Genomic DNA, 26,015 nt, shown 5'->3' on the forward strand with positions numbered 1-26,015 from the left:
AGTGACACATTCATTGTTGTGATAGCTCTACACTGCTACAGCTGCAAACGTCTCATCTCACTGCGCTGCAGAACAGAGAGGTTCAGGAGATCCTTTGTTCCCACAGCCATCAGGCTATAAGACACCTCAGCCAAAGGAAGTGGACTAATCTAATTATTATTGTTTATTTATTTATTATTATGCTATTATTATCATTATTATCAACAATGAGCTAATGGACACATGAATTTCCCCTGCGGGATAAATAAAGTATCTCTCTCTCTCTATCTATCTATCCATCTATCTATCTTCCCTGGTTATGCTGTGTTGCATCTTTATTACAACCACCTTCAATTATTGCTGGTTTTGGGATGTTTTCTCTATTCAAAAATTGGGTACTTTTCACAAAAAAGACAGTAGATAATAGAACTAAGTTCTACTCTGTTCATCCATCATGGATATAAAAATCGTCAAACAACCTTAAAGCTGAGAGTCAACACTTTAACCTCATTGTTTCAATTTAAATCCAGTGTCTTGAAGTGAGCCAAAAGGCCAGAAACACATAACTGTCCTTAAAATGTTCTGGCTGCACTATAGCACATGACTTTAAGAAAACCACAACATGAAATGATCAAGAACTGTTTTCCATTAAACAAAGTTATCACATCCTTTGGGTATAATAACAACAATGATTGCATAATCTCTTGGCTCTCAGGGGTCCTGAAGTGAACCCTTTACTGTATTTTGCAAACAGTATGCTCAGATTTCAGTATATGATCATGACAAACGTCCTGTCACAACCTGGTATTTTAATTGAACTTTCCCTAATACATTTTTGATGAAGTGTCGTGCTGCTAATTAATTTGTGTATGTATTAATATGCATTTTTTAGAACATAGGACACAATATTTAAACAGAATAACAACACATTTTTTATTTCAGAACAACAGCATTCGAGAACACATGCATCTCTTTAGTGTAACAAAATAAACACAATCATGTGGGCTGTTAATGTAGTCTCTCTCCCCCCTTGAGACATATACTTCCTTTTTTCTAAATGTCAGTGTCATGTTGAAACCAAAAGCTGTTTTTCCATAGAAGGTTTCTCTGCTAATCTGCCAGTAGTTTGGATATTGTTGTCCTATTTGTTACATCATGTCTGAACAAAACCAACACAGAACATTTCCCAGATTGAGGCATGTGTAGATTCAGTTCCTTAAATCTACTTGAAACTCAATATCTTCACTCCACATTATGGCTCATTGGGTTGATAACGTTTCTATTAGTGTCATCAACAACTGTTTCCTTTTTACCTGTTTCCTTTATTGTCTTATGTGTGTGGGATTTTTCTGTTTCCTTTTCCGTTTTTGACCAAGTTTGCCATAATTTTAAGAGAAAGATAAAAGAAGCAACATCACAAATTCTGTGTCTACAAGGTGATATTTTCCAGAAGCCATTAAAAAGCTAATGATTTTCTAATGAAAACTGTAGAAGTAGAGCCACCTTGAAACAGGTGCAGGTAGCTCAGTCAGTCTGATTTCAGTCAACATACGGGACTGATTAGTGTCAAAAACTACAATATACAGGAATAGTTCTGACTGACCATTTACCAATTTATACTAATTAAATGTTCCTTCAGTCATTTCAAACAAAACAAAAACAACAGCTGTTTCACAGCTGATGAACAACAACGTTAAATGAAGGTGATCAAAAAATCATTCAATCAAAAAAAAAAAAGCAACTTGCAAATTACAATGGGGATCCAAGTAATCTTGCCTCTGTAGTACTGTACTGTCACCCTGGCTTCAATTATATATTTTATCATGCAGTTGGAAATGCAACCATGTTGACAAAAACAGATAAGTATGCATCCTTTATCTCCAAACTGAACTTTAATGATTCAGGTTCATTATATATCAGAGGCTTTAAAAAACTTCTACTACTTCTTTGAGGATCTGGTCAAACCTTGTCCAACAAGACAATTACCTAATTCTAGTGCTGATGGAGCTGTAATTGGCCTGAGTGGCTGTTTAACTTGTTCCTTCTCTTTTTATAGCAGCTCAGCTCTCTACAAAAGCTCCCCTGGACAAACGGGGCAGGAAATCCTTTACATTTTACAGCAGTCACAGTCACAGTCACATCAAGAGTGACTTGCTATACAGCGAGCTCTCTGGACACTGCCTTTCTTAAAGACACTTTTCATGACATGTGAATATTGATGTGCATACATCTCTAAAACCACAAGACCAAAGTTTCTTTAAATTCACAGTCACAAAAAGTATCGACAGAAAACCCAAACCAAAACAAAACCAAAACAAAACCAAAACAAAACCAAAAACTTCAATCTAAGTGACTGTGAGCTTCCCAGTAAAAACCAAACTTTTACTGTTGGTGACAAAAGCAGTGTGGCAAGTCAGTCATGGTTTTATCAATTTTATCATATTTCTGTTTGAAATGAAACAACTGTCTGTGCTGAATGAATAAATATTCAGAGCTGACATTTGATCAAGCCTTAAACCCTCATTATCACCCATTCTTCTGCTCAACTTCTCTGAAAACACTGATATCTGATTATCACCACTGGTCACGACTCAGGTGTTATTATGGTTCACTTATGCAACAGGTGAATTCAGGCAGAGCTGCAAATCTCCCTGTTTAAGTTGGAGGAGGCTGTTGTTCACACTATGCTCTGTAACTCGATGTGTTTGCAAGATTTGCCTCAAACAGTTGAAATCGCTCACCAGCTCACTGAGAACGGCGATGACGTTTGGCAAAACCTCTCCATCGTTTATTAGCTTAAGCCTCATTCACACTCCAGCCATCAGATCCAGCACTGACTGGATCGGTGTTTGAAATGCTGACACAGTGTCTCCTAAACCTTAAGTACCTGACTCTGAGGGGAGTTTACTGTTGCTTGGCAGTGAAGCGAAGCTTGGTCCCTGGCCTGTGGCCCTCCGGCTCTGGGTAGATTGTCCTAAAGGTCAAGTTGATGCGAGGGCCTCGGTCATGGTACTCTTTAGCCACTTGATGCTGGTGGAAACAGAGAAGCAGACACAGTAAATTTGTATTCTATTAAATAAATTTTGTATTTTTTGTAGTTAGTTTTCCAATATTTCTGTGCAGTTCTTTATCCACAAAATCAAGTAACAGCTCATTGACTTTCTCAAAACTAGTTCTGCAGTAGCTGCAAGAGTATGTGGCTACTAAATGCTTTTGACTACTCAAATGACAGAATTATTAATTAACTAATTGGCATCTACATTCATTGGTCTTCTCAAATGTCAGGATTTGCTGCTTTTCTTTATATAATACATACAACAGTATATTGAATATCTTTGGATTCAGAACTATTGGGCCGTCAAACTAAGCAGTATTTAAGTTCTAACTTTGGGCTCTGGGAAATTATAATTTTTTGAGATTTTACGAAGTAACTATCTGTAACTAGCTGAAGAATGACATCTCTAGTCATTAGCTCTCCGGACCATAAAGATGAGGAAGTGCAGCAAATATAATCAATAAAACTTGCTCAGTTATTAAATCATCATTTCTTATCAAGAAGAAAAGGTTGTGTGTGACACAGGTACAGGATGATCTTTATCAGTCTTAAGAATCTGATACTATATTCACAATGCAATGAAAACATTTACTAATTACCAATTTTCAATTCAGGATAAAAATATAATATATAGAGTTTAGACATAATACATATTCTAATCTATGCAGCAAAATATAGAACAATATAGAATAATCCCAGTGCATTTGCTGTTTAACTGATATACACATGCAATCAGATTAGAAAACAAAAAATGAGACCACAAGGAAAGAAAATCAGTTTCCAAAACACAACAGTATTTTTGTTTTGCAGCTGACCTCTGCACTCCATACAAAGTTCAGCCTGAAAATGTGACATACAACAAACACCATTTTCTTAACCTTTGACATATGAGCTAAAAGTCAAATGTATTCCCCATTGCAAAAGCAGTGCTAAAATGTTTTGTGGAATATCACGAGTTCTTTTGTTTTACCACAAGAGCTCAACTCATTTCTGTCTAGACCTTCTGCATGAGAATGGTAGTCTTGTTTTTCCATTTGCGCATCTTGTGCCCTAAAACACATGCACGCACACGCACGCGCGCGCACACACACACACACACACACACATACACACACACACACACACACACACACACTACTCCTTCACCTTCATCTCAAAAGGAGGTGAAGGGTTTGCTTATCCACCATGGTGTGAAAAGAAAGAGGCCGGAACAGGCAGAAATAACCCTGTATCCCTTTTCAAACAAGTGAAGTACTTTAGCAGGATTGACAGGTTTAGTTAAATATTTAGCACTCACTTCCAAACCCCTCTGCCTGAGCCAGGGGGGTTTTGTTAGGCAGACTTTGACTGCGGTGACAGAGAGAGAATTAATGGTGGTGTGATCTTCTCTCTCTGGCAACATCTTTAAAGGAGAAAAGAAACCTTTGTTAAGATACTCAGGGAGGTGTCGCCATAAAACACCTGTGACCTTCTCCTCTTTTTCTTGTAAGCTTAAACCTCTTTCATTGTCTTTGTAGTTCTCCCTCTCTTTATTCCCCCTATCCCCTTTTGTTTTTCCCTCACTTCTTTCAATTTTCACTTACTTTTTAGTGTGATGAGCTATTGTTTTAAACACAAGATATTGTTAGCATAATATTTAAATATAATTATATATAAATATATAATATTGCTACTTCTATCTCTCAACCAAAAGAGGAGAATGGCTCTATCTATCAAGCATCAGACTATCAGAGTTTAGAGTAACTCAGATAACCACTCCTTACATCTGTGGTGAACAGAAAAACATCTCAGAATGCAACACATGGAAACTTAAGGAGGATGAGCTACAACAGCAAAAGACCACATCAGGTTCCACTCCAGTCAGCCAAGAACTAAAGTGGTGTGATGGTGTGGGGAATGTTTTCTTGGCACACTTCGAGCCCCTCAGTTCTAATCAGTCTTCGTCTGAATGCCACAGCCTGTCTAAGTATTTTTGCTGATCATGTTCATGCCGGTATGGCCACAGCCCATCACCTTCTAATGGCCACTTCCAGCAGGATGATGCTCCATGTCACAAAGCAAAAATCAACTCTGATTTCATGAACATGACAATGAGTTCAGTCCCCGGTCTCCAGATCTGAATCTAGTAGAACACCTTTGGGATGAGGTAGAACAGGACATTGGCAGCTTAAATGAGCGTCAGAGTCTCAGAGGAAAGTTTCAACATCTGGTGGAACCTACGCCACAAAGAAGGTCGGCTGTTTTGAGATTAAAGGGAGTTCTTACCCCCTCACGTGTTCAATCAGAGGCACTTGCACTTACTTACATGTGTAGGAAAAAGCAGAGTATGAATGTGTGTGTGAGTGGATGAATGTGACTTCCATTGTGTTGCTTTGAGGGGTCAATAAGACTAGAAAAAACACTACATAAGTGCAGTCCATTTACACTTAAAGGAACACACAAACAAACACACACCCCCGAGCAGAGCAGGTGAGTTCAGTCTTCACCTGACCTCACCTTGTACGGAGGCAGATGGGGTTTTCAGTGCATTTACTGTAAATATCCAAGGTTAACTGAGGTAACTGTTTGTGTCAAGGTTGCTGTTTTAATAATAGTTAAAGACGTCTTAGAGCTCTAGTAAGTCTCCCAACCAAAGAATATACTACATTACTATTCTACTACAGGGATTCTTAAAACAAATACTTTTAACCAAAATGCTGTAATAAAAAAAAATCAAGCAGGTAACAGAAAGTATACACATCTAGAGATAAATCATGTGATGCACAGCATGGTATGTGATTTATACACAGATTTGTTTGGTATAAACAGAAAAAAGACGTTTGTAACAGTAACATAAAACACAAGATACAAGACATACAGTACAATTCTGGCAAATGTGGTGTGACCACAGCAATCAAAAACTTAGTGACAAAGATGTTTCCAAAATAAAAAAGAAAAAGCAACCAAAACCATTCTTTAGTTGTCACCTGATTATAATCCGTCCCTGTGGCCAGTGGCTGATGCTTTTATGAATGGCCATTTTTCCTGCACTGACTCTTGGATTTGATTGGTGAAGCCTACCTGCCAATCGTCCTGTGTGGCTCCTTCCATCAGCAGAAGTGTCCCGTGACTCAGAGGAACCCGAATCCGCTCCACGTAGGTGTAGTCACCGTTCTCCTCCTAACACATAAACACACAGAGGGAAAAGCACAATTTATAATCATCTAACAACACACAAGAAACACACCTGACACAATGTACTGTGACATGACATGTTGAAGGCACATTCTGTTACCTGCAAATCACTACTACATGTCAATACAACTCATGCACATTGTGACTAATGAAGCCTGCCTCCTAAGAAGTGTATACTTTAACACTTGAAATAATAGATGACTATTAAACAAAGGCCTCTAAATACTCTGCTGAGTCTAAACACACGTCCCTCTGTGTCCAGTTTTCCCTAACTCACTTTGGCTGCTGTTCTGCACTCTACTACACACACCCTCCTCTTTTTATTAAGATTTGCACTGCAGGTCTGTTTTATTAAGAAGCGTGTGTTAGAAACAAAAGAAGCATCCTTGACTGTGAGCAAAATACAACAACCAAACTGAATAAAAGCTATTGGTGAGTAATGGAATGAAGTTTGATGCTGAACTTGCAATGTTTCTTCTAGACTGGTAAGTAAACAGCTGCTTATGCTAAATCGCTATGTAGTAATAGCAAAACTCCTTTAAGGAACACTGAGCTGGATTTAAGGCCAAAATGAGGAAAAAGATAATGAAACAAGAATTTTAAAATGAACACAGGTTCTGTAACCATAAAGTGTAAGAGTAGTATAAGAAAATAAAGCCAAGACTTTCACAGTTCAGAGATGTAATAAACTTATAAAGTAATAAAGTAACCTGGTCCTAATGTACAAATGGACATAGATATGGAGCAGGAAAAACCAGTTCCCATGTTCTACCATCATCTCACCGGTGGAGGCTGCTTGCGAAGGGTGAACACTCTGGTATCCCCCAGACTGATGGAAGCGATGGTGGGTTTGTCACCCAAGGAAGCCTCATCGTCACTGTGCCAACCAATGCTGTCATGGCCGTCCCGATACAAGTTACACAGCAGGGAGTTGAATCTGCATCCACTCGCCTGCTCCACTGCCTCACGAAGGGTTAACAGCAACGGATGCCACTGTGAGGATAAAAAAAGAGAGAATGAAAATAAGATAAAAGGAAATAGAAGTACACAATCTACAAAAGATGATACAACAAATGCAAATATGTCACCTTGGTTATTCTCCTTTTATTAATTAATCAAAACTCAAAAAAAAAAGAAAAAAAGAAAAAGCATCACAAGAAATGAGGTAACAAAGAAACAGATACATAATAAATGTGTGGAAGCTGCTGTGTGACCACATTTCTCCTTTGAGTCTTGTTGCAGTTATAATGATGTTTACCTAACCTGTGAGTTAGCAGCCATGGTGGAGCGAGCGTAGGTATAGGGCAACTCCCCATACCAGCAGGTTAGCCTGGGCTCCTCGTATGCCTCACCTGGACCGACACACACACACACACACACACACACACACACACACACACACACACACACACACACACACACACACACTTTTATTTACCTTACTTTTGTAGCCTTTTTAAAGATGAAAGATGAAAGAATGTGGCAAACTATTGAGCACATCAGAGTTAAATAAATAACTTTAACCAAATAAAACAAGTCGTAATCCAAAGTTCGAATGTCAAACTTTTTCTGGTTTCGATTAGAAAAAACGAAATAAACAAAAATGACCAAGCAGCCAACACTAACTTTCAGTACGTGACACTTTTATATACTCAAGGCTACAGATGCATTTCAGTCAAAATCTATGATGATATTCAGCGACAGTACTGATGTCTCAAAATGAATATGGTGGTGATTTAATGACTAATGACTGATGAGTGTTTTTTTTTTTTTTTTTTTTTTTTAAGTGGCTATGCATGTTGCAGCCTTTTGAAGTGATACCCCACCTAAAACAAATTTTTTGAGTATCAAACACTCAACCCCTGCAGGCTTCAAATACACTGTTAATTTTTTCCTTCAAAGAGAACAGTGGCTGTGGACAGTTTTCATGATAGAACAAAAGTGCACAGATCCATCTCTATATTGCATTAGTAACTGGGTCAAGGCAATTTGGACTTCAAAAGAGAATGGATTGAGTCTGCTTTCATAGCTACCTCTTTTCTGCTGAATGACAACTATAAGTAAGGCAGAAGGCTGACACAGTTTGGCTGTATTCCTTTCAAATGTTAACACACACATGTAAAATAATAATCTGCCTCGTCACTACAATCTATTTCTTGCAGAGGGTAAGGTAAACATCTAAATCTAATCTTCCTCTGTTGATCTTGGTGTATCTCTCTTTCATCGGGAACAAGCCGATCGTTCCAAGAATCAATTATGGGGCATTAGTGAATTTGGCCAGCCCTCTGGTACGAGAACATGGTGGAACCAAAACAAACAGCTCGAGCGGCCATCACTTTTTATGGCACTAAATTACTCAGGGCCTCTTGAGGTAATATTTATAAATATGTGTGGTCATTTATCAACTCTCAAAAGCTTTACTCTTTCCATGAAAAGATACTATCAGGGGGAAAGATTAAGAAAAACCTTAACCCACTCACAGGGCCCGGATTAGAGTCCTGAGCAATGGTTGGAAAAACTGAGTCAAGCGAGTTTTAAAAAACAAGGCAGGATAAATGACAGAGGATGCAGGAGGAGTGACCGGTGAAGGGTTAACATCTGTTTTCCACTGCTTCCTCTTTAACCCAAACGCCACATGGATTTTGTTGACAAAGTCTGAGGAGTGATGGATAGAGGATTGCACAACTTCTCTGTGTGGTCAGTGTTTAGAAATCACCCAGTCTTCGTCACGCTGTTTGTGCGCTACAGACAGAGATATCACACAATAACACACAGATGGACGAGAGCCAGCTGAGAGAAAGGCTGATTCTGTGGCAGTGAGGCTGCATCTCAACAGTGTCACTGTATCTAGTCTGTCCGGGTACAATGTGTGAGCTGTTCTTTGCCAACTGTTTTTGCAAAACGAAGCCTTTGCACAACTTACCCACGTGCAAGGACAGAGTGGCTGCAGTTTTTGCCTTTTGTTACATGGGTCTAATCTTCTCAAGACATACTGTACTTGGATTAAAAAGAAATGTGGCATGTGCACCAGACAAGTACCACTGTGTATATTTTTATGCCCTGCGGCCCTCGAAGGATAAGTGGTACAGCTAATGGAACGGAACTGGGTATTTTTATGCAAATTCAGATATCCTTCAGCTTCCAATCACAGGTTCACATTTCACCCCTTTCATGCTGCTTGTTCTTAAGCCTCTGGTACGCACCCTGTCTGTAGTTGGTCTTCTGGGACCAGGGAAGCTCTGCTAACAGCTTACTGAACATCCAGTCAGCCTCCTCTGGGGGGAGAAACCCAGGCAGCAGCCGCAGTCTGGACAGATTGAAGAAAAACACACACACAGACACCAACTAAATATCCATAAAAGTAACATGGACATTTACAGCACGTAGGTTTTATAATTAGTGTTTGTACAGGATAGTGCAGATTGGGGCAGCCTAGTGGCTTAAGGGTGTCAATCATAAATCCCTGGTTCAAGTCTAGACATGGACCTCTTCTTGTCACCTGTCTGATAAAGGCATAAAATTACCCCAAAACGGTGGTTAAGAATACACGAGCAGGAAACTAAGCTTTTATTTGATCAGTCAAAGAACCAATAACACTGGATTCCAAACTTCAACTTCACCTTTCAGTATGACAGCAGCATACATGCTGGTTGTTTATCCACTGAGTGTTTGATTAAATTGGCATAAATAACAATCAAAAACTAACATTTACCAGGACTTAGCAGATGGCTGGTGTTAGTGTCCCTTTGTGATTAACTGTTGCACATGATCTGAGGCTTGTAGGGTTGCAAATAGGACTGGAATAACAGGTAGTAGCAGCACAGAGCGGATGGTTTAACATCTGTAAAGACTGGCAAAAGAGCAATGCAGCAAGAGACGGTGATTGTTCAAGGACACTTGGTCACAGACGGTGGCTACCACACATGGATCTGAATTTTGAAACAATCAATCTTTTTCAGTTCATTTGTTTCTCTTATTTTACTTTGTCCCACATAACTTCTCTTGTACATGATGAATCCAGAGCCACAGTCACAGAATCACACACGACCAGGCACAGAATATTGACTGTAAGATTTCTGTTGTTTGAATGTAGTATTCCAGTCTTAAGAAAAGGATCATCTAAATGCCTTAAAAGTTAATTGAAATTCTGGTTGTCATTTTAAAAACCAGTTTGCCATATGTGCAGCACATAGTATTGCATATTCAGTCTCTATTAAAAACATGGGTCATACCACAGGTGGGGTAGAAGGCATAATATTAAATAAGAGCTATACAAGATATTACTTGTTGGATTACTGCCATCTAGTGGATTTTAAACTCTAACACAGATTTGTCATCAGCTATAAACGCACTTGTTTGGTCCTGTCCCATCACTTTCATTCTCCTCTTTTCCATTTGGTTAATTTGTTGTTTCACCTTTACTTTCCTCTCAGTAAGGCTCCCTCACTTTTAGACTGTTCTCACCTGGACACTCCTGACGGTCCATGGCTGATCTCAAAATCGCCCGCATGTCTGTCCGGAGCAAATTGATGTGTTAGTCATTCTGTGCACAGTACACTTCGAATTTACAAGCCAAGATATCACACTATAAACAACAGAAATGAATTTAAAAGCAATGTTACAGGAAACAAAACCATGAGGAGCTCTATCCAACACAGACAGAAATGTGCAACTCACTCTATTTCCTTCTCTGGTGGAACATCTCTGATTGGCTGTAATGAAATAAAGACAAGAAACAGAGGGAGGGAGCACGTCATTAAAATATATATATAACACATTGTGAAAGACCAATTTTCCCCAAATTCAGTGATTACTCCTTTTTTTTATTATCTGTTAACTGTTTACCTTAGAGGGCTGATGAAACTCAAATGTCTTAGATGTCTTCTGTGGCCCAAATCCCCAGGAACTAGGAGCTGGGTTGGCATTTGTGGGTTGATGGTTGTTTGGAACTGCACCTGTTTTGAGTAACATAAGTAAGAAGCTGTTGTGATACAAACCAAATGTTATAGCAGCATCATGGCTATAAATAAGTAAATGTATAAATAAAAATCTATTTTAGTGAGGAGTCGCATTCTACCAATACACCAGTTTTAACAGATTACCTGTTGGTCCTGTGTGTTTTGGCAGCTGTTTGGCCCAGGAGCCCTGGACTCTGGCACGCTGACACTTATCTGACATCACATCTGCTGGGTGCGAAACATGAAGAGACTTTTCATCAACATGGACGCAAAGTGCTCTCACACCAACAGAAACACTGATGATCACTTGTGCAACATTTCTCCTAAGAAACCAAGAGACACTTAATATTTATGAACACAAATGCTTCCAGAGGGAATGTGGGATTTTCTTTTTTTCTGGTGATTATAACCCACAAACTTGAATCCATCTTTTATTTTTAACTATTTCCTGTCGATTATAAGGACAAAGTTACACCATGTGTGGAAGCAACACGTCTGTCGTCCCTCCCCAGCCCAGCAGTAAAGTTAGCAGTAACACTGAGGGAATTGGCATCTACACCTGAGAGAGTCAAACATTTGTACATCTCCTGTTCTATTTTTTTCTTTCTCTGTATGTCTGTGTGCCAAGGGCCTTTAGTATTCGTGTACTCTTTTGTGTGCAGTGTGCCTTTAGTATTTGCTTGTAATGCTAGAGTCTTTGCAGTCCTTTGTGATATCTGTTGCTGTAATATATGTGCTGTATGTGTTTCTAGTGGCATTTTCATTCATGCTGTAGTCTATGTGTGCGCTGTAGCATCAACCTACCCGAGAACTGCTCATCTACATGACCCCTTTGAATGCTAACAACTAGCCTTTTCATCATCCTACTCTTTTTATGTCCACACTCACTTTTTGCTATCAGACCCTATTAAAAAATTCGTCGATTCTTTAATCCGGTAATATCTGAAACTATCAGTCACGGAGTATTTCAGTTGGAGAAATCTGCCTGAGACAAACCATGGTTAAGATGCTAGCTCGTCCCTGTGCTAAGTTAGCTGAACCTACCTAAAGTTAGTAACACTCTGTAAAGGTCAGAATTAAGAACAAACACCATGTTTACTAATGTTGAACCAAATCTTATTAAAGATTAAATTACTCACCTAAGTGGCAGCGGAAACACAAAAATACAGCTCTCAGAGAAGAGACAAGTTCACATAATGTGGGATGCCTGCTGTTTGACGGCCATAGCGTTTGTGTTACACAAAAACAATTCCTACTCGTAATTACATTTGAAACTATGGTTCCGTCCCATTCTAGTGTAAAGCAACTACACATTTGTACATTTGTTATTTAACCTCCTTACGCTTTTACAATATAACATTTCAAGGTGAAATACTGGATTTATGATATACTGACAGCTGTAGTTACAGGTCAGTTTGCTGTAGCCTATAAGATTTTACATTCACCACTTTGGATCAGTTCATGAAATATGACTTACAGTCTAACAGGGGACAGTCTGCAATGAGTATCGTTTTCTCATTTTACTGATGTTGTATACTTTTACTCGAGGTTTGACTTACACAGCAACAGTATTTTTGCAATGTGTTATTGCTAATTTTACTGAAGTAAAAGCTCTGGGTACTTCTTTCCACTACTGTCTGAATCTAATTGTGTTTACCCTTTTAAAATACACCGTCGCACCAGCGGGAGGCTTTGGCCTTTCTGCTTTAAGTGTGTTTTGGTCTGTACCGGACTCAGTCTTGACATTACCTTGACAAATTATAGCCTGCATTGTTGAAAGCTGTAAGTCTCCTGATTCCATCTGTGCAAAGCATCAGGAGGATCATCCCTAAATCACAGCTGTTGACACAGAAGTGATTCAGACTTATGGCCATGGTTTCAAAGGTACTACTACTTTCCCATTTTATTCAGAAAAGTTCAGTATCTCTTATATTCATTCTAACTTTTAGGTTGTAAAAATTAAAGAGTTGCCTCTCAAAGGAGACAAGACTGAAACCTAAAGGGTTGAAGAACAGTACCCTTTTTATTTTGGGTACATTATTTTCAGGCTTGTGCACAAAAGTCTTTAAAGCTGGAATTTGATCCATCTATCTGTGAAAACAAGACAAAACCCAATGCTTAATGCCAAAGCTTTTATTAACAAACAGTATAAAATATAAATTGCCATCAGCAAGGTAATAAGTCATTTTACATGTAGAAATTTCAATTTCCAAGCATATTAAAAGACTTTACAAAGGAAAGGGATTCACAAAGCTGTTGAGTTGGGTCACAGGTCAAACCAAGTCATATGTGGTATTCAATTGTAGATCAACTGGAAAGAGATGCAGGTCACTCCACAACATCTCTACTGGGTTAAGGTCTGGGCTCTGACTGGGCCACTCCGACAGGTGCAGCCATACACCATGATTTGCATGATGGTCGACTCACGGATGCAGATGTTAACCAGCTCCATCGACTCCCTTAAGCTTTCGTCTCAGAGTGTTCGGTGTTGACCCTTCGGAGTCGTATTAGCTGGACCCTCACTTCTATGGAGAGTAGCCACAGTACTGAGTCAACTCTATTTGTAGACACGTTTGTTTGGCTGTGGACTGATGAATATTTGAAATCACTTTGTAATCCTTCCCGATTTATTCATTTAACTCTAAATGTTTGAGTTTTTTTTTTTTTTTTTTATAACTCAAAAGGAGCTTTAATCCACACCTCCGATCTGGTGTCACTGACGTATACTACCTCTCGTCTCCAATTAGCTTCTGTTGATGCCATTAACCGATGGGTTTGCACACTCCAACCTACACTGTGAATATTTGATGTTTTCAATATAGACAAGAACGATACAATTATTTGTTTTATTAGTTAAAATAGATTGTTTGGTCACAACTGTAACTTAAATGAAGATCAGACCAAATTTATACATAAACACAGGCAATTCCAAATGGTTCACTTACTTGTTCTTGCCTGTGAGAAACTTTGGTGGGTTAACATTTTGATAAAACAAGGCAGAAAATTGAGCAACTATAGTTCACATAGTTTCACATCAGTTGAATTACATCCTTTAACAGTACATCATCACTTCTCAATACCTGCTCATTGAATTTGACCGTTTGCAGCATTAATGACATAGAAAGGCACTTTGGGTTTAATAAGATAACTATGCTTTGGTTTAGATACTGGTGCAACAAAAACCCACCACAAATATTTAAATATACTGTAATCACACAATATCATAGAAAAAAAGAAAAAGAAAAAAAAAAAAAAAAAAAAAAAAAAAAAAAAAGAAGACAGAGGCAGTGGTTGATGATTACAGCTCAGTGATGCAAATAAATTGACATGAAAGAAAGCAGAGGTTGTCATCTTTCGGCTCAATGAGTTGTAAACAGGACTAAAGTTCCTTTGGAGGAGTTTGGCTTGTATGTTCACACAAACATAATAAATATACATGTATATATAAAAAAATGCCCACCACCATTTCCACTGCTTACAACAGCAGGGTTAACAAATCACTCATTTTTCAGCTGCATAAATTCCACCATCAGTGTCAGTGACAAAAATATTAGTGTCCTTTGCCAAGAGCAGCATTTTTTTTTTTTTTTTTTTTTAATCATTTCAGCTCCTTCCTTCTTTGGCTGTTTCTCTCCAGACAAATCACATCAGGGCACATTGCTGTTTTTAAACCCAAAGTCATACACACCCTCTGATGTGAAACTTTACTCAAGGCACAAAGTTGAAATCTCAGGCAACCCTGGAGGATCAATCAAAAACACCATCTCCCTTCTCTAAACACTGCACTGGGTCAGAACAGCATGGGGCTGCCCGCAGAACCGTCTGCCGAATTCCTATTCGCTCTTCAAACTCGCTCCGTTCTTCTGCTCCCGCAGCTTCCTCCTGTGCAGGTACCCGGTACGCTGCAGGCGGTTCATACGGGCTCCCAGGAAGATGACAATGCTGCTCGGCACCAGCTTGGTGGTCACCCAACCCTGCAAAACAAAAGTGCATGGGTTTATAATCATTTTAAAACTTTAGTATTCAGGCTTTAATCCTTACATGAAAATATGAAAATAAATGATTTGGCTAAATAACTTTTCCAAGACATATTGAAAAAGTTTCATATCATTTATATTTATTGTGTACCACCTAAAATACTAAGCAGAAAATGTGCAATTTATACTTTAAAAAGAAGAAAGAAAGTTTACTCAAACTGATTCAGCCAACACAAAAAGCCGGGATGTTGTATTGCAACTGATTTCATTAAAAGTCCTAAATAGGGGCATTAAAATCAATTACTGTGCCACATAGTCCAGTGTTAAGTCCCGAACACTATAACTAAGAACAACATCTAAGTTTACTTGTTGTATTCCCACATAGATTCATATTTTTTCAGTATTTCCACTTCTTACCATGACAGCGTGGGGGAAGTAGCCATTGGTCTGACTCTGCAGACCCACAGTGGTGAGCTCAGCTGCCACGTAGCGCTCTGGGGTCGGCTTGTCCAGCGTGGGCTTCCTGATACGAGTCATCTTAGTGGCCACAAAGAAGGGCAGCACACTCTGCAGAAAACAAAGAAGAAACGTGTGAAATGAACTTTGAACAAAAGAACAACATCTAAAAAAATTTAATTCTTCCTCAGGTTAGTATAAAAGATATAAAGAAATACAGATTTGCAGCACAGACATTAAAAGCTGTATGATGAGCATTTAAACAACATCAGATAATGTGTCCTCCTGAGAGACTGACCACTGCCACTGTTAAGATGCACTTCATACTAAAATACATGAAGTCTTTGCTGTGAGCTGCTCTGGTGACTGGAGTTATCAGGTGAAAACACACTGAGGTTTGCTGAGGTGAAACTGTTGTACCCAGTCCAACCACAAGGTGGCACATGAATGAATACTAGAGGGCACTAAAAACAGAACAAGCAAGCCTTATGTGGAACAACATATTTTTTTTTAAAATGCCTCAGCTGAAAAAAAAAGGGATAAAAATGGGCTGTCAGACGCATCATTCATGAATATGCATTTATTCCATTGATTGGCTGAGAGCAATGAGTTCGATTTTTTTTTAAACTTCTTTTGAGTAGAATTCAAAAGCATCAAAAGGGCAGATTTCTTATCCTACACAGCATCATCTCTTCCACTCATTTTCTCTTTTTTAATAATCTTCAATTTAAAGCCACATTGAAAGTTTGGTCTACAGCGCCCGACCCAGCCGGCACAGTCCAAACGGTGCGTGGATCACATGCACTAAACCTTACAGAGGTGGGGTGTAGAGGATGCTTTACACAATGTAAGGACTTAACATTTTAAATAGAAAATAAAACTTGTACCAAAACAAAATGCTACACTGTTTTGCCTCCTCAGTGTCCTCACAGCTCATCACAACTAAAGGAAAGTTTTGTACTCAAAACCTCCAATGACTCCACCAGGCAAGCCTCAAACTCACCTGAATGATGATGCCCTGACGCCTGTACTCCTCCTGAAGGCCACGAGAGAAGAAATCCACAAAGGCCTGCACACAGAGGAGAGGGAGGAAAGAGTCAGAACCAACATATCAGTCTGTAAAAAGTTGGTCTCTTATCACCAGCCAGAAGAAACAAGCAGATAAAACCAATATTATTCAAAAGTCCAGATGTGGCACATACCTTTGTGGCAGAGTAGACTGTGAGCAGAGGGACGGGGTACATGCCGCTGGCAGAGGAGATGTTCAGGATAACACCTTTGGACCTGAGAAAAACACGACAGGGTCGATTAACGACAAGAACTTTGCTCTATAGTCTGTGATGCAAAGACAACATTCATGATTGTATCAGGAACAAGTTTTGAATTAATTAAATTTCAGTGCTGCTGCCGTAACACAAATCTATAACCACAGGGCTTTCCTCAACATGCGAAGCACTGATCCCAGAACTGTGCAAATATGTATTTTCAGACGTGTTTTTAAAGCTTCATTTTTTCCTTCAGATCGACAAACTTTCACTGGTTTCCCATGTCTGTGGGAACCCAGTGTCTATACACATTCAGCACACTGCCAAATACACACAAAGTCATGTTCCATACACACACTAAAACAGTGTGGTAGTGGCCGTGTGCGTTGCCATGGCAGCCTGTTGCTGCAGTGATGTAGTGGAGCGACGCTCCAGCCTCACACGGCACCAAATGTGCCTGCGCTGCTATTGGCCAGCACGAGTCACATGGGAACAGAGCAGCCAATCGGGTGGGAAGAGCACTTTGTGTGAATTGAAAGCTTGTCAGCATTGCGAACAAAGGAGGAGAGGGAAAGAGAGATGCAGTGATGGAAAGGGCTTGGGGAGGATTTCTTGTGCCCCTTCTTGATAAAAGAGTCATGTTTATGAACAGTGGTCTCCCAAACATCACTCTTCAAAAACACAAAGAAGAGGTTTTTGTTTAATTTTGAGATTCCTCGTGCAGCTCTGAGACACAGTCCCTCATTCACGACACTGATATTTGACTGCAGTCATGTCGCAAAACATGGAAGCCTATCGTTTAACTCACCTCTCAGCCATTCTGGGCAGCACCAGACGGGTCATCTAAAAGAACAACAACAACAACACAAGCTTGGTTAACATCAACCACCGCACAAAAACAATGACAAAACTCATGAAGGAGAACGAGGGGACTAGGGGAGAAGGGAAAGAGTTTTATAAAATAAATGAATAAGTAAAAAAAAAAAAAACTAAAAGTAGGAGGGAGAGAGAGAAAGAGACGGAGAGAGAGAGAGGCAGAGACCGAGAGAGAGAGAGAGAGAGAGAGAGAGAGAGAGAGAGAGAGAGAGAGAGAGAGAGAGAGAGAGAGAGAGTTGCGTGGGTGGCGAGTACAGACAGCGTTGGTGTAGTCCACCGTTGCTTTGGGAACAACTGAGACACTGCAGGTACCATGGTAGAAACAGCAGAAGAGGAGGAGGAAAAAGAAGAGGAGGAGAAGAACAAAAAAATAAAAAGGGGGAAAAGTGAGGAGGAAAGTAAAACCCATGGATCAAGTTTAAACAAACACTTGGGGCGTGATGTAAACATGTCGGTTGCAATCACTGGGCTAAATACATCTGCCTCTCCGAGGAGGAAAGTCCTTCAGTACAGAGTCAGACTCACCTGGCACACTGAGGTCATGTTGACGTTGATCATATTTGTGATGAACTGCAACACAGAAAGTGCCAGTCAGCTAAACACTCACATGTTAAGGTCATGTGTTCATACAGAGGAGGATACAAGAAGGCAGCAGATAGCGGTAAAATAAGGAGCATAAAAGAAAGAAAAGCTTTTTTTGAAAATGACAATTTCATTTGCTTTTTCACTTATTTCTAAGTTGTGCTCTTTTAATGACAGAAAACTAGCAGCAAAAGAGAATTTCCATCCACAAATGAAGATGAAATAACGAGAAGTAAAGACTCACATTGTCCAGATCAGGAATGTGGAGGTAGTACTCAGGGTAGGGATAAGACACACCAACATTGTTGACTGTTAAAGACAAAAAAGAAGATTATTCTACCGTTTTCATAAAATAACCTGGTGCTGGATAATTCAAACTAGCTGAAGTTTCTACCATAAGGTGGCAGCATAAGCAAACACGACACAGACAGACGTCTACTCCACACTACACACAGCCACACCTTACAACCAGTAGAGCACAATTGGTAAAAAAAAAAAAAAATAAAAAAATAAAGATAAAGGACAAAGAGCTCCTTAAATGTTCAACTAAAAAGTACAACATGAAGTCTAGAGTCGACAAGTCGAAACATCTACACAAACAGCTGGAATTTAGTTTTTCTGAAAAGTCTTAAAAGCTTGTTAAGTGTAAAGCTGACCCCCCCCCCTCTCTTCTCTTCTTCATGTCTCAAAGAAGTAGAAGAAAAATTTGCATAGTGCCAACTTTTCACAATGAAACTACAAAGTTGTCACCTTAAGTATGTAAATGAGCGACTTTAAAATGGATCAGATGACTTTAAGAAGTGTTGCACAACCTGGACAAGACAAGCGATGGCTGATGTTTGTGAAATCCAAAAGGCAGTGAAACAAAGATGGGCCTCGACTCTAAGTGTCTCATCACCGTCTCACACTAACTGAATGTCAAATGTTCAGCCTTCAGTGATGTGTGGCGTGTACGGATAGGGCTTCATCATTTCTGTCTCTGTGCAATACAACAGTTTACTACACTAGACCGACTGGAGGGATGAACGCTGTCCTGCCATCAGAGGTTTAGAAGAAAGAAAACAAATCAGCTCTTACCAAGAACACCGATCTCTAAACCGGCCAGCCCCGCCTCGATCTTGGGATAGATGTCCGTCTTGCCAAAGTCAACCGCAATGGTCCTAGTCTCTACTTTAAACTGCTCCTCTGTGAAAAGAGAAACAAGCGTCCATTAATTATAGGTTTGCAATCACATCTGTGCGTGGCAAGTGTTTTAAACTGTGGAAAAGAAAGTGACATTGTATGGTTGACAGCAGAAGATCAAAGATTAGAAGGTCGCACATTTAAGATCACTCATCTTCCTTAAAAAGATCATGGCATCACACCCCAGCACACACCCATACCATGCATTCAATGTGTCGGCCAGCAGATCGTGCAAAAGCTCATTACAACAGAGCAATCCCCTGTTTCAAAACTCTGGATCCATTCAAATGAAAGCAGCATGAAACCGCTCACTGTCAGGCTCGAACTGAAGAGGGCACTGCGTACCAACAAACCAGCCGAACAACTGTCTCCCCTCCCTCCCTCCCTCCCTCCCTCCCTCCGTCGTCATGTTTGACGCGCCTGCTCCAATTAGAATTTATTGTCCAAAGACTCGTTTAGCTGATAGGTGGCGGAGGGAGTTATAAGAGGAAAATTCCTGGGCTAAGAGGGGATGTGAGGTGGGATGAGTAAAATAAAAAAAAAGAGGGGGTTATGGGTTGGACCACCCCTAGAATCTATATGCAGTTAAGTCATCACAACCACTGTTAATGCACGTCAAAGAAAATGATAAAAGCAGCTTCAGACGTGGTGGCAAGGAAGCAGAAATATGAAGGCTCTGGTTGCCAAATTGGAGCAGTAATTTGGGGTTGCCAAGTAGGTGCGTTCAAGAGTCAAATGAGATGGCCGCGTAAGAGGAGAAACATTTACAACAATGAAATTATAGGTGGGTCAGGGTGGGTTGCCCAGTTACACGCGAAGGAGGGTGGTTTTGTCAAACTAATCGTGAGAGAGGAGTGCCAGAGTTTGGCACGCCGCACCCCGCTCGTGACTACCCATCAGCCCCCTCTGTGGACTTGAAGCACGACAGGGGAAATTGCGCTGTGGGAGACGTCAGAGACAGATGGAAAGAGAGCGAGTCGGGGGAGAGGGCACTATTTGAACAAGGGGGGTGGGGGGTGGGGCACTCACCATTCAGTCTCTGTTCAGATCTGGAGACAGGCCAGCAAGGAGGAGGAAAAAAAAGTTTCTCCTTTCATACGGACACTGGTTTACTATTTTGTTGCTTCTGTTCTGTGTGGAGTAGAAAGAGGAAAAAGCCTGATCTGTGTCTAACAAATGTATCAAAGAGGAACAGGCTGGTCCAAGAGCTTCCTCAATCAGGCCAGATATGTCCTTCTTCATACCATTAGTGAGGAAGTAAAAAAAAACCAAAACAGCCTGCTTTGTTGGCTGCATGTTTTCCAATTCACTCGCATTTAAAACAGAGCAAAGGCGTGACTTAGCAGGATGCAAAAGGGCGTGAAAAATGGGATTCGCAGGATAAATCTGAATAGCGAAACTACTCACAAAATGATGTTTTTGAAAATGGAAGTTAGTGCATCCACTTTGTACAGAGTAACACATCTGGGACAAACTTGCTAACATGTATAAGTCTGTACAAGACTCCAAAAATAGTTTTCTTCTTTATTGACTATATTTTAACTCCTTATGTTGAGGATATGCCCTGTTGTCAAGGCCTGGGAAACCCTGTAGCCGATGGGATGAGAGGTTGCACGTCACTGGCTGCCCATACATACATCCTCATCAGCACATTCACTGTGCGCTCAACCCAAACAGGTTTCCATGATGTTGTGGAGATAAACAAACACACACACTTTTCTACACACTTACCAAGTGACTTTGCCACATACTCCAGCTTGTCCTGGGAGCGACTGATCAACATCATGGCAAATCCACGACGAGCGAGCTAGAAAGGAAAAGAAATGCTTAGCAACAGGTTGCACAAGTTTGACAAGATGATTTCTTTTCATATATTGAAGGCAGAATCATATACAGTGTTGACAGACAAGATTTTGAACTTCAGTGCCCAGAAATTACATATATGATGATATGAAAACAGACAGAAAACAAGATCCAACTTTTGAAGTGAGAGAGTTAAGTTTGTATGCGTCAACTCTGGATGAGATGACCGGCAGAGCATTGGCGATATATCATCCAAACTGTATCCAGTGGACTTTGCTCGATCACCTGTGCGTATTTGCATGTGTAAACATCCTTTGTTGTGCTCACTTTGTTGGACACATGCTTCCAGAAGAGAGCAAACAAGACTTTCGAGAACTTCAGGCTTGACTTGTGATGGTGGCAATTCTGAATTTTCACCCTATTCCAAACAGGTGCTTTCCCCTTCTTGTTTCTACATGAGGTGCTAAGCTAAGCTAGGTTGATCTTGTGGGCATGCTGCAGGGAAAAGTGAGCAAATGCACCTTGCAGATTATTAAACATGTGCTTTAAAAAAAAAAAAAAAAAAAAAAAAAAAAAAAAAAAAAAAAAAAAAAAAAAAAAGGCACAGAGGAGGACAGATCATGTTCCATGTGAGAACTAGTGAGTCGCTGCATAAATATTAACATGCCTGAAAACCCTGCATGGCATAAAACACACTGGGTAAAATGGTGGCCTGCCGTTGCGTGACGGGCAGCTAGCCCCACAGCAACAGTATGAGTCAAAGGCCCTAGATCACTATTATACAGCCAGCACACGCACACTAGTATGGGCCAAACACGTGGCAGGGTAGCCCCTATTCAACGTGTGCTTGTTACCTTCCTATGAGCTCTGGTTGAAGTGTGCATGCATGTGCGTGTGAGGACTCTCTTCCACGTTAATAGGCCTGTAAGAGCTCTCCCCTACCGTGGCCTATGAGTGAACACGATGTGTGTATGTGTGTGTGTGTGTGTGTGTGTGTGTGTGTGTGTGTGTGTGTGTGTATGTATGTATGAGTCACAGCTTTCCTGTGAAAGAAATGAAATAAATAAGGGTCCAGAAGCCTCACCTCCTCCGCATAGGATTTCCCGATTCCATCCGTGGCTCCCGTCACAACTGGAAAGACAGAAAGTAGAAAAAGAGGTCAGTATAGGTTGTCCACTATACTCTGTAGAAGAGCATGGGTCAAGTCAACTTCTGTTCACCTAATAAGGGAGGAGAGGCTCTCCAGAGAAGTCTCCAAAAGTGAAAAGATGGTTCATATTCCCTGAGGATTAATGATCCGATTGAAACTATGGTTTCACTTTGTTTGATCTCAGTTTACCTATTTTAACCCTGTCAAAGGCCTTAGTCACATATTTAGTCATTGTAGACTGACTCATTACTCTGCACTACATGCATCATGTGACAGTCACACATAAAAAGCACACACACACACACACACACACACACACAAATGTGATCCTCTTTGTTCAGATTCTTACAACACACCTTCACTTCAGGTTTGACCACTTCCAGTTGTCATCATAATGGCTCAGCGCACCAATATGAAGCTAAACCTGGAGGACTATATGGGTGACAGACAGGACAGTTCACAGGAAGCAAATCCGTTGGCGGACACACCCCACTACACTATTGTCCTGCTATTTGGGAAAGCCTCTCTCTCTCTAAGCTCTACGATGATGTTTTCTTTTGTATGAGATGCACAGTTCCATTTTGGAGTGGAGATGCAGATAATAAACCCCGAGATGGTATAGATAGGAGTTTAATCACAAAGACTGTGCTGCAAAGACAACAGAGGGGACGGAGATTGTAAAGAGGTGGAGATAAGATGATATAGATTAAAGCAGAACAGAGATAGGAGACAGTATAGGATTCACAAAGCCTTCAACACCCCCTGATACTTCACTGAGAACAGCTGATTTTCAAGATCACGATTAGGGTTTCTTGCACACGAACACAGCATTGAATCCTTTATCAGTTTAGCGTACGGACAAATCTGACTGGCAATGGTTCAATCAAGTGTATATCTATAGTTTAGACGAAAAGGTGGAGGAAACGGAAACGGTGGCAAAACCAGAGCCGGAGCAGTTTGGTGAAAGGAAGAGGAAAGATTTCACAGAAGCACAACAAAAGACGGTAAAGAGGCCGAAGCGCGAGGAGGACGAAGACGGAGAGAGGAGCTGATGTTCTTCTTGTGTTCAGAGTTCTCCTCACCTTGTCAAGCAAGCAGGGCTATTTTTAAACCTTCACTGCCCATCAACCCCTGCCCCTGCTTGACTGACGGGTGATGGGGGTGGGGGGTGGGGGGGGGTGTGTGTGGAAAAACAGACGGGACAAAGTGGTGGTGGTGAGGTAGGGATTGGGTGTACACATGAATATACACGCACACACATAGTTGTGCATCATGAATATATTATTAGCAAGGCTTGATGAAAGATTAATGGAGGTAGAGGACATTCTCTGGCAAAGAGCTGGAGAGCAGGAAAAAGACAAGATGAGAGAGGGGATGCAGAGAGGAGGGAGCGATGACGAACATGGAGCAGGAAAAAGGAGGAAGGAGGGTGAAGTGGGGTAGGGAGGGAGGGTGGTGATGGTGGTGGTGGGGAGACGGAGGGGGGAGGGGGTGAGGAGGGATCCTGGAGGTGGCTAAAAATAGAACTGGAGCAAAGCAAGAGAACGAATGAGTGAAGGAGAAAGAGACAGAATAGAGATGGCAGTGGAGGAGCGGGGGAGATGGGGAGGAGGAGGAGGGTGGGGGAGAGAAGAACAAATGAGTGAATGAGAGAAGAGGAGTGAGAGTGAGAGAGAGTAGCACAAAGTCAAAAGTGAAAAGAGAGCAGAATCCCTGGTTATTTTTAAACCCCCCGTGTTAAGAATGAAACGCTCCGTGGCAGAAAAGCCTCAATGGGTGCGGGCTGTACCAAAGCAGGCTCTGGTTGCAGATGCAGGTGGGGGCAAACAGAGGCACGGAGAGGCTACATTCACTGCAAAGTAAAATGGCTGAGGGGGGCGGGAAGGGGGACAGCAACCACCTCGACATAAAAATCAGCTTCTTGTGACGTGAATAAGACTCCTCTATAACATAGACGCCACAATACCCCTGGAAATATTACACATCATGGATCATAGTCGGCAGCTGAAAACCTCATGTTACTGAAATGTCAGTTCGCCAGACACTGTAAAGAAATATGTCTGTTTTCAGACGACTACCATGCAGGTTTGGAGTTTATCTGATGAGTGTTGAAGGAGTATAAATGAAGGAGCAAGAAACCGTGCAGATCATGAAAAAAAAAAAAACCAAACACGACTGTAGTTACAAGGTTGCTAGTTGGTAACAGCAAGCGAGCCTTCTGAGACATCTTGTACCAACAAGTGAAGAAAAGCCCTGACTGCTAATGTATAGCCTGTATGATTCTCCTCGCACCAGGCCCACGACACTGTCGAGGAAGAAATGACAGGCCACGTCAGCTGAAACAGACGACCAGAACACACACACACATAGAGGGCCGACTGCACCGACCACATTCCAGTCACATTGGATAACTATTGCATCCCACAGAAAGGCAGCTGGGACGCATGCCATTCCACTGCGTGGCTGAGTTTCAGGTGCAGAGAGTTGCACCTGCGTATGAGAATGTGTTATGCACCTAAAAGCACGTAGAGTGTCGCTGACCTTTAACCTAAAAGAGGATAGTGTGCAATTATGCATTATGTGCTTAAAATGCATATACAGCATCACCTTTTGAACTTCAACCTGACAGCCAAGAACATACAGTACTTTACCGTGTGCTGCGTGTCAGACTGTGCATGTGTTCAGGCTATACATGCCATGCATTTTCAGAATACTGTAATAAAGCATCGTCTCTTTTAGAAACAGGTCATTCTTCCCGAAAAAGGTGAGGGCTCTGATTGGCCCTCATCTTTCTATCAGTCAAATCTGCTGCAGTTCAAGTGGAAAACCTCCACTCTGCTTGTTTCTATTAGAGGAGGTGCTAAATATCCTTTCACTAAAAAAACATCATTAAAGACCATTATTCTTGTTCTGATGCGGTTTCACCATTTGAAATCCAAGTGGTTAAAATAAAGTGTAACATCAGAACAGACACAAGAATCTTGCAATTTAAAAAAAAAAAAAAAAAAAAAAAAAGGCACTTTTAAAGAATTTCCATTTCTGTCCAGTTAATACAGATGTTTGCTTCACTTGTTTTAACGGAAGTAATAATTTAAAAAAAAAAACTGAACTAAAATACTGAAATAGTGTAATGGAATTAAATGAGGGGTGTAAAACTGAAGTATGTAAAGGGGATTTTGTGCAGTGGATGGAAAAGTGGGAAGCATGATCCAGTGGCAAATAATCCCTCCATTCACTTAGAGGAAAGCAAACATCTGGATAAAAAAATAAATAAATAAATAGAACGTCAGAACTCAAATGACTTTATCACCACTTACTCGGCAGCCAACCTACTCCTCCACCCCCCTTCCCCCGGGCCTAATGCCCCCTACCCATACAGCACCCCTCCCCTAAATCCTTGTGCTGTACTTATGAATGACTACTCTCCTCCCACCCATTATATAATCGTACCATTTTCTCAATAAACGTTGTCTAGAGAGTGAGCAAGAGTGAAGTTTGTTTATATGTGTAATGGAGGGAGTGGGAGTGTGTGTGTGTGTTGGGGGGGGGGGGGGGGGG

The 26,015-nt window shown here is 40.7% G+C and overlaps 2 protein-coding genes across 3 annotated transcripts in view; both read right to left on the reverse strand.

Moving 5' to 3' along the window:
- Positions 1-887: 887 nt before the first annotated feature.
- alkbh3 (alkB homolog 3, alpha-ketoglutarate dependent dioxygenase) lies at positions 888-12,410 on the reverse strand. Of its 2 annotated transcripts, none has more exons than XM_023400360.2 (10): positions 12,306-12,410; positions 11,311-11,391; positions 11,054-11,163; positions 10,886-10,920; positions 10,673-10,720; positions 9,412-9,515; positions 7,472-7,560; positions 6,992-7,201; positions 6,095-6,193; positions 888-3,009 (listed from the first exon to the last, which is right to left on the reverse strand). In XM_023400360.2, the coding sequence occupies exons 2-10, from the start codon at positions 11,384-11,386 to the stop codon at positions 2,884-2,886; spliced, it is 897 nt and encodes a 298-aa protein (XP_023256128.1). In that variant the 5' UTR covers positions 11,387-11,391; positions 12,306-12,410; the 3' UTR covers positions 888-2,883. The 2 variants fall into 2 exon arrangements, with proteins under 2 accessions (XP_023256128.1, XP_023256127.1); XM_023400359.2 differs by having other exon boundaries at positions 11,311-11,394; positions 12,306-12,395.
- Positions 12,411-13,284: 874 nt separating this feature from the next.
- hsd17b12a (hydroxysteroid (17-beta) dehydrogenase 12a) overlaps positions 13,285-26,015 on the reverse strand; it is a 20,884-nt gene continuing 8,153 nt past the window's right edge. Inside the window, exons 2-11 of the mRNA XM_023400391.2 lie at positions 22,392-22,438; positions 21,236-21,311; positions 19,400-19,507; positions 18,567-18,631; positions 18,266-18,310; positions 17,673-17,707; positions 16,802-16,883; positions 16,603-16,668; positions 15,561-15,710; positions 13,285-15,140 (exon numbers count right to left, since the gene is read on the reverse strand). Coding sequence (XP_023256159.1) covers positions 15,000-15,140; positions 15,561-15,710; positions 16,603-16,668; positions 16,802-16,883; positions 17,673-17,707; positions 18,266-18,310; positions 18,567-18,631; positions 19,400-19,507; positions 21,236-21,311; positions 22,392-22,438 — 815 coding nt within the window. The 3' untranslated portion in view covers positions 13,285-14,999. The remainder of the gene's footprint in view (positions 15,141-15,560; positions 15,711-16,602; positions 16,669-16,801; positions 16,884-17,672; positions 17,708-18,265; positions 18,311-18,566; positions 18,632-19,399; positions 19,508-21,235; positions 21,312-22,391; positions 22,439-26,015) is intronic.

The sequence above is a fragment of the Seriola lalandi genome, unplaced genomic scaffold (genome assembly GCF_002814215.2).
Source record: "Seriola lalandi dorsalis isolate HSWRI2012SDOR001 ecotype SW California unplaced genomic scaffold, Sedor1 jcf7180002052274, whole genome shotgun sequence".
Classification (NCBI taxonomy): Eukaryota; Metazoa; Chordata; class Actinopteri; order Carangiformes; family Carangidae; genus Seriola; species Seriola lalandi.

Bases quoted from the DNA above. Each gene is read 5' to 3' on its own strand.
- alkbh3 (XM_023400360.2), bottom strand. From the start codon at position 11,386: ATGTCAGATAAGTGTCAGCGTGCCAGAGTCCAGGGCTCCTGGGCCAAA. The intron at 7,202-7,471 runs GTTAGGTAAACA...TTATCCTCACAG, and splicing joins CCATGGCTGCTAACTCACAG to TGGCATCCGTTGCTGTTAAC. The intron at 6,194-6,991 runs GTGAGATGATGG...TTTATGTGTTAG, and splicing joins TTCGCAAGCAGCCTCCACCG to GAGGAGAACGGTGACTACAC.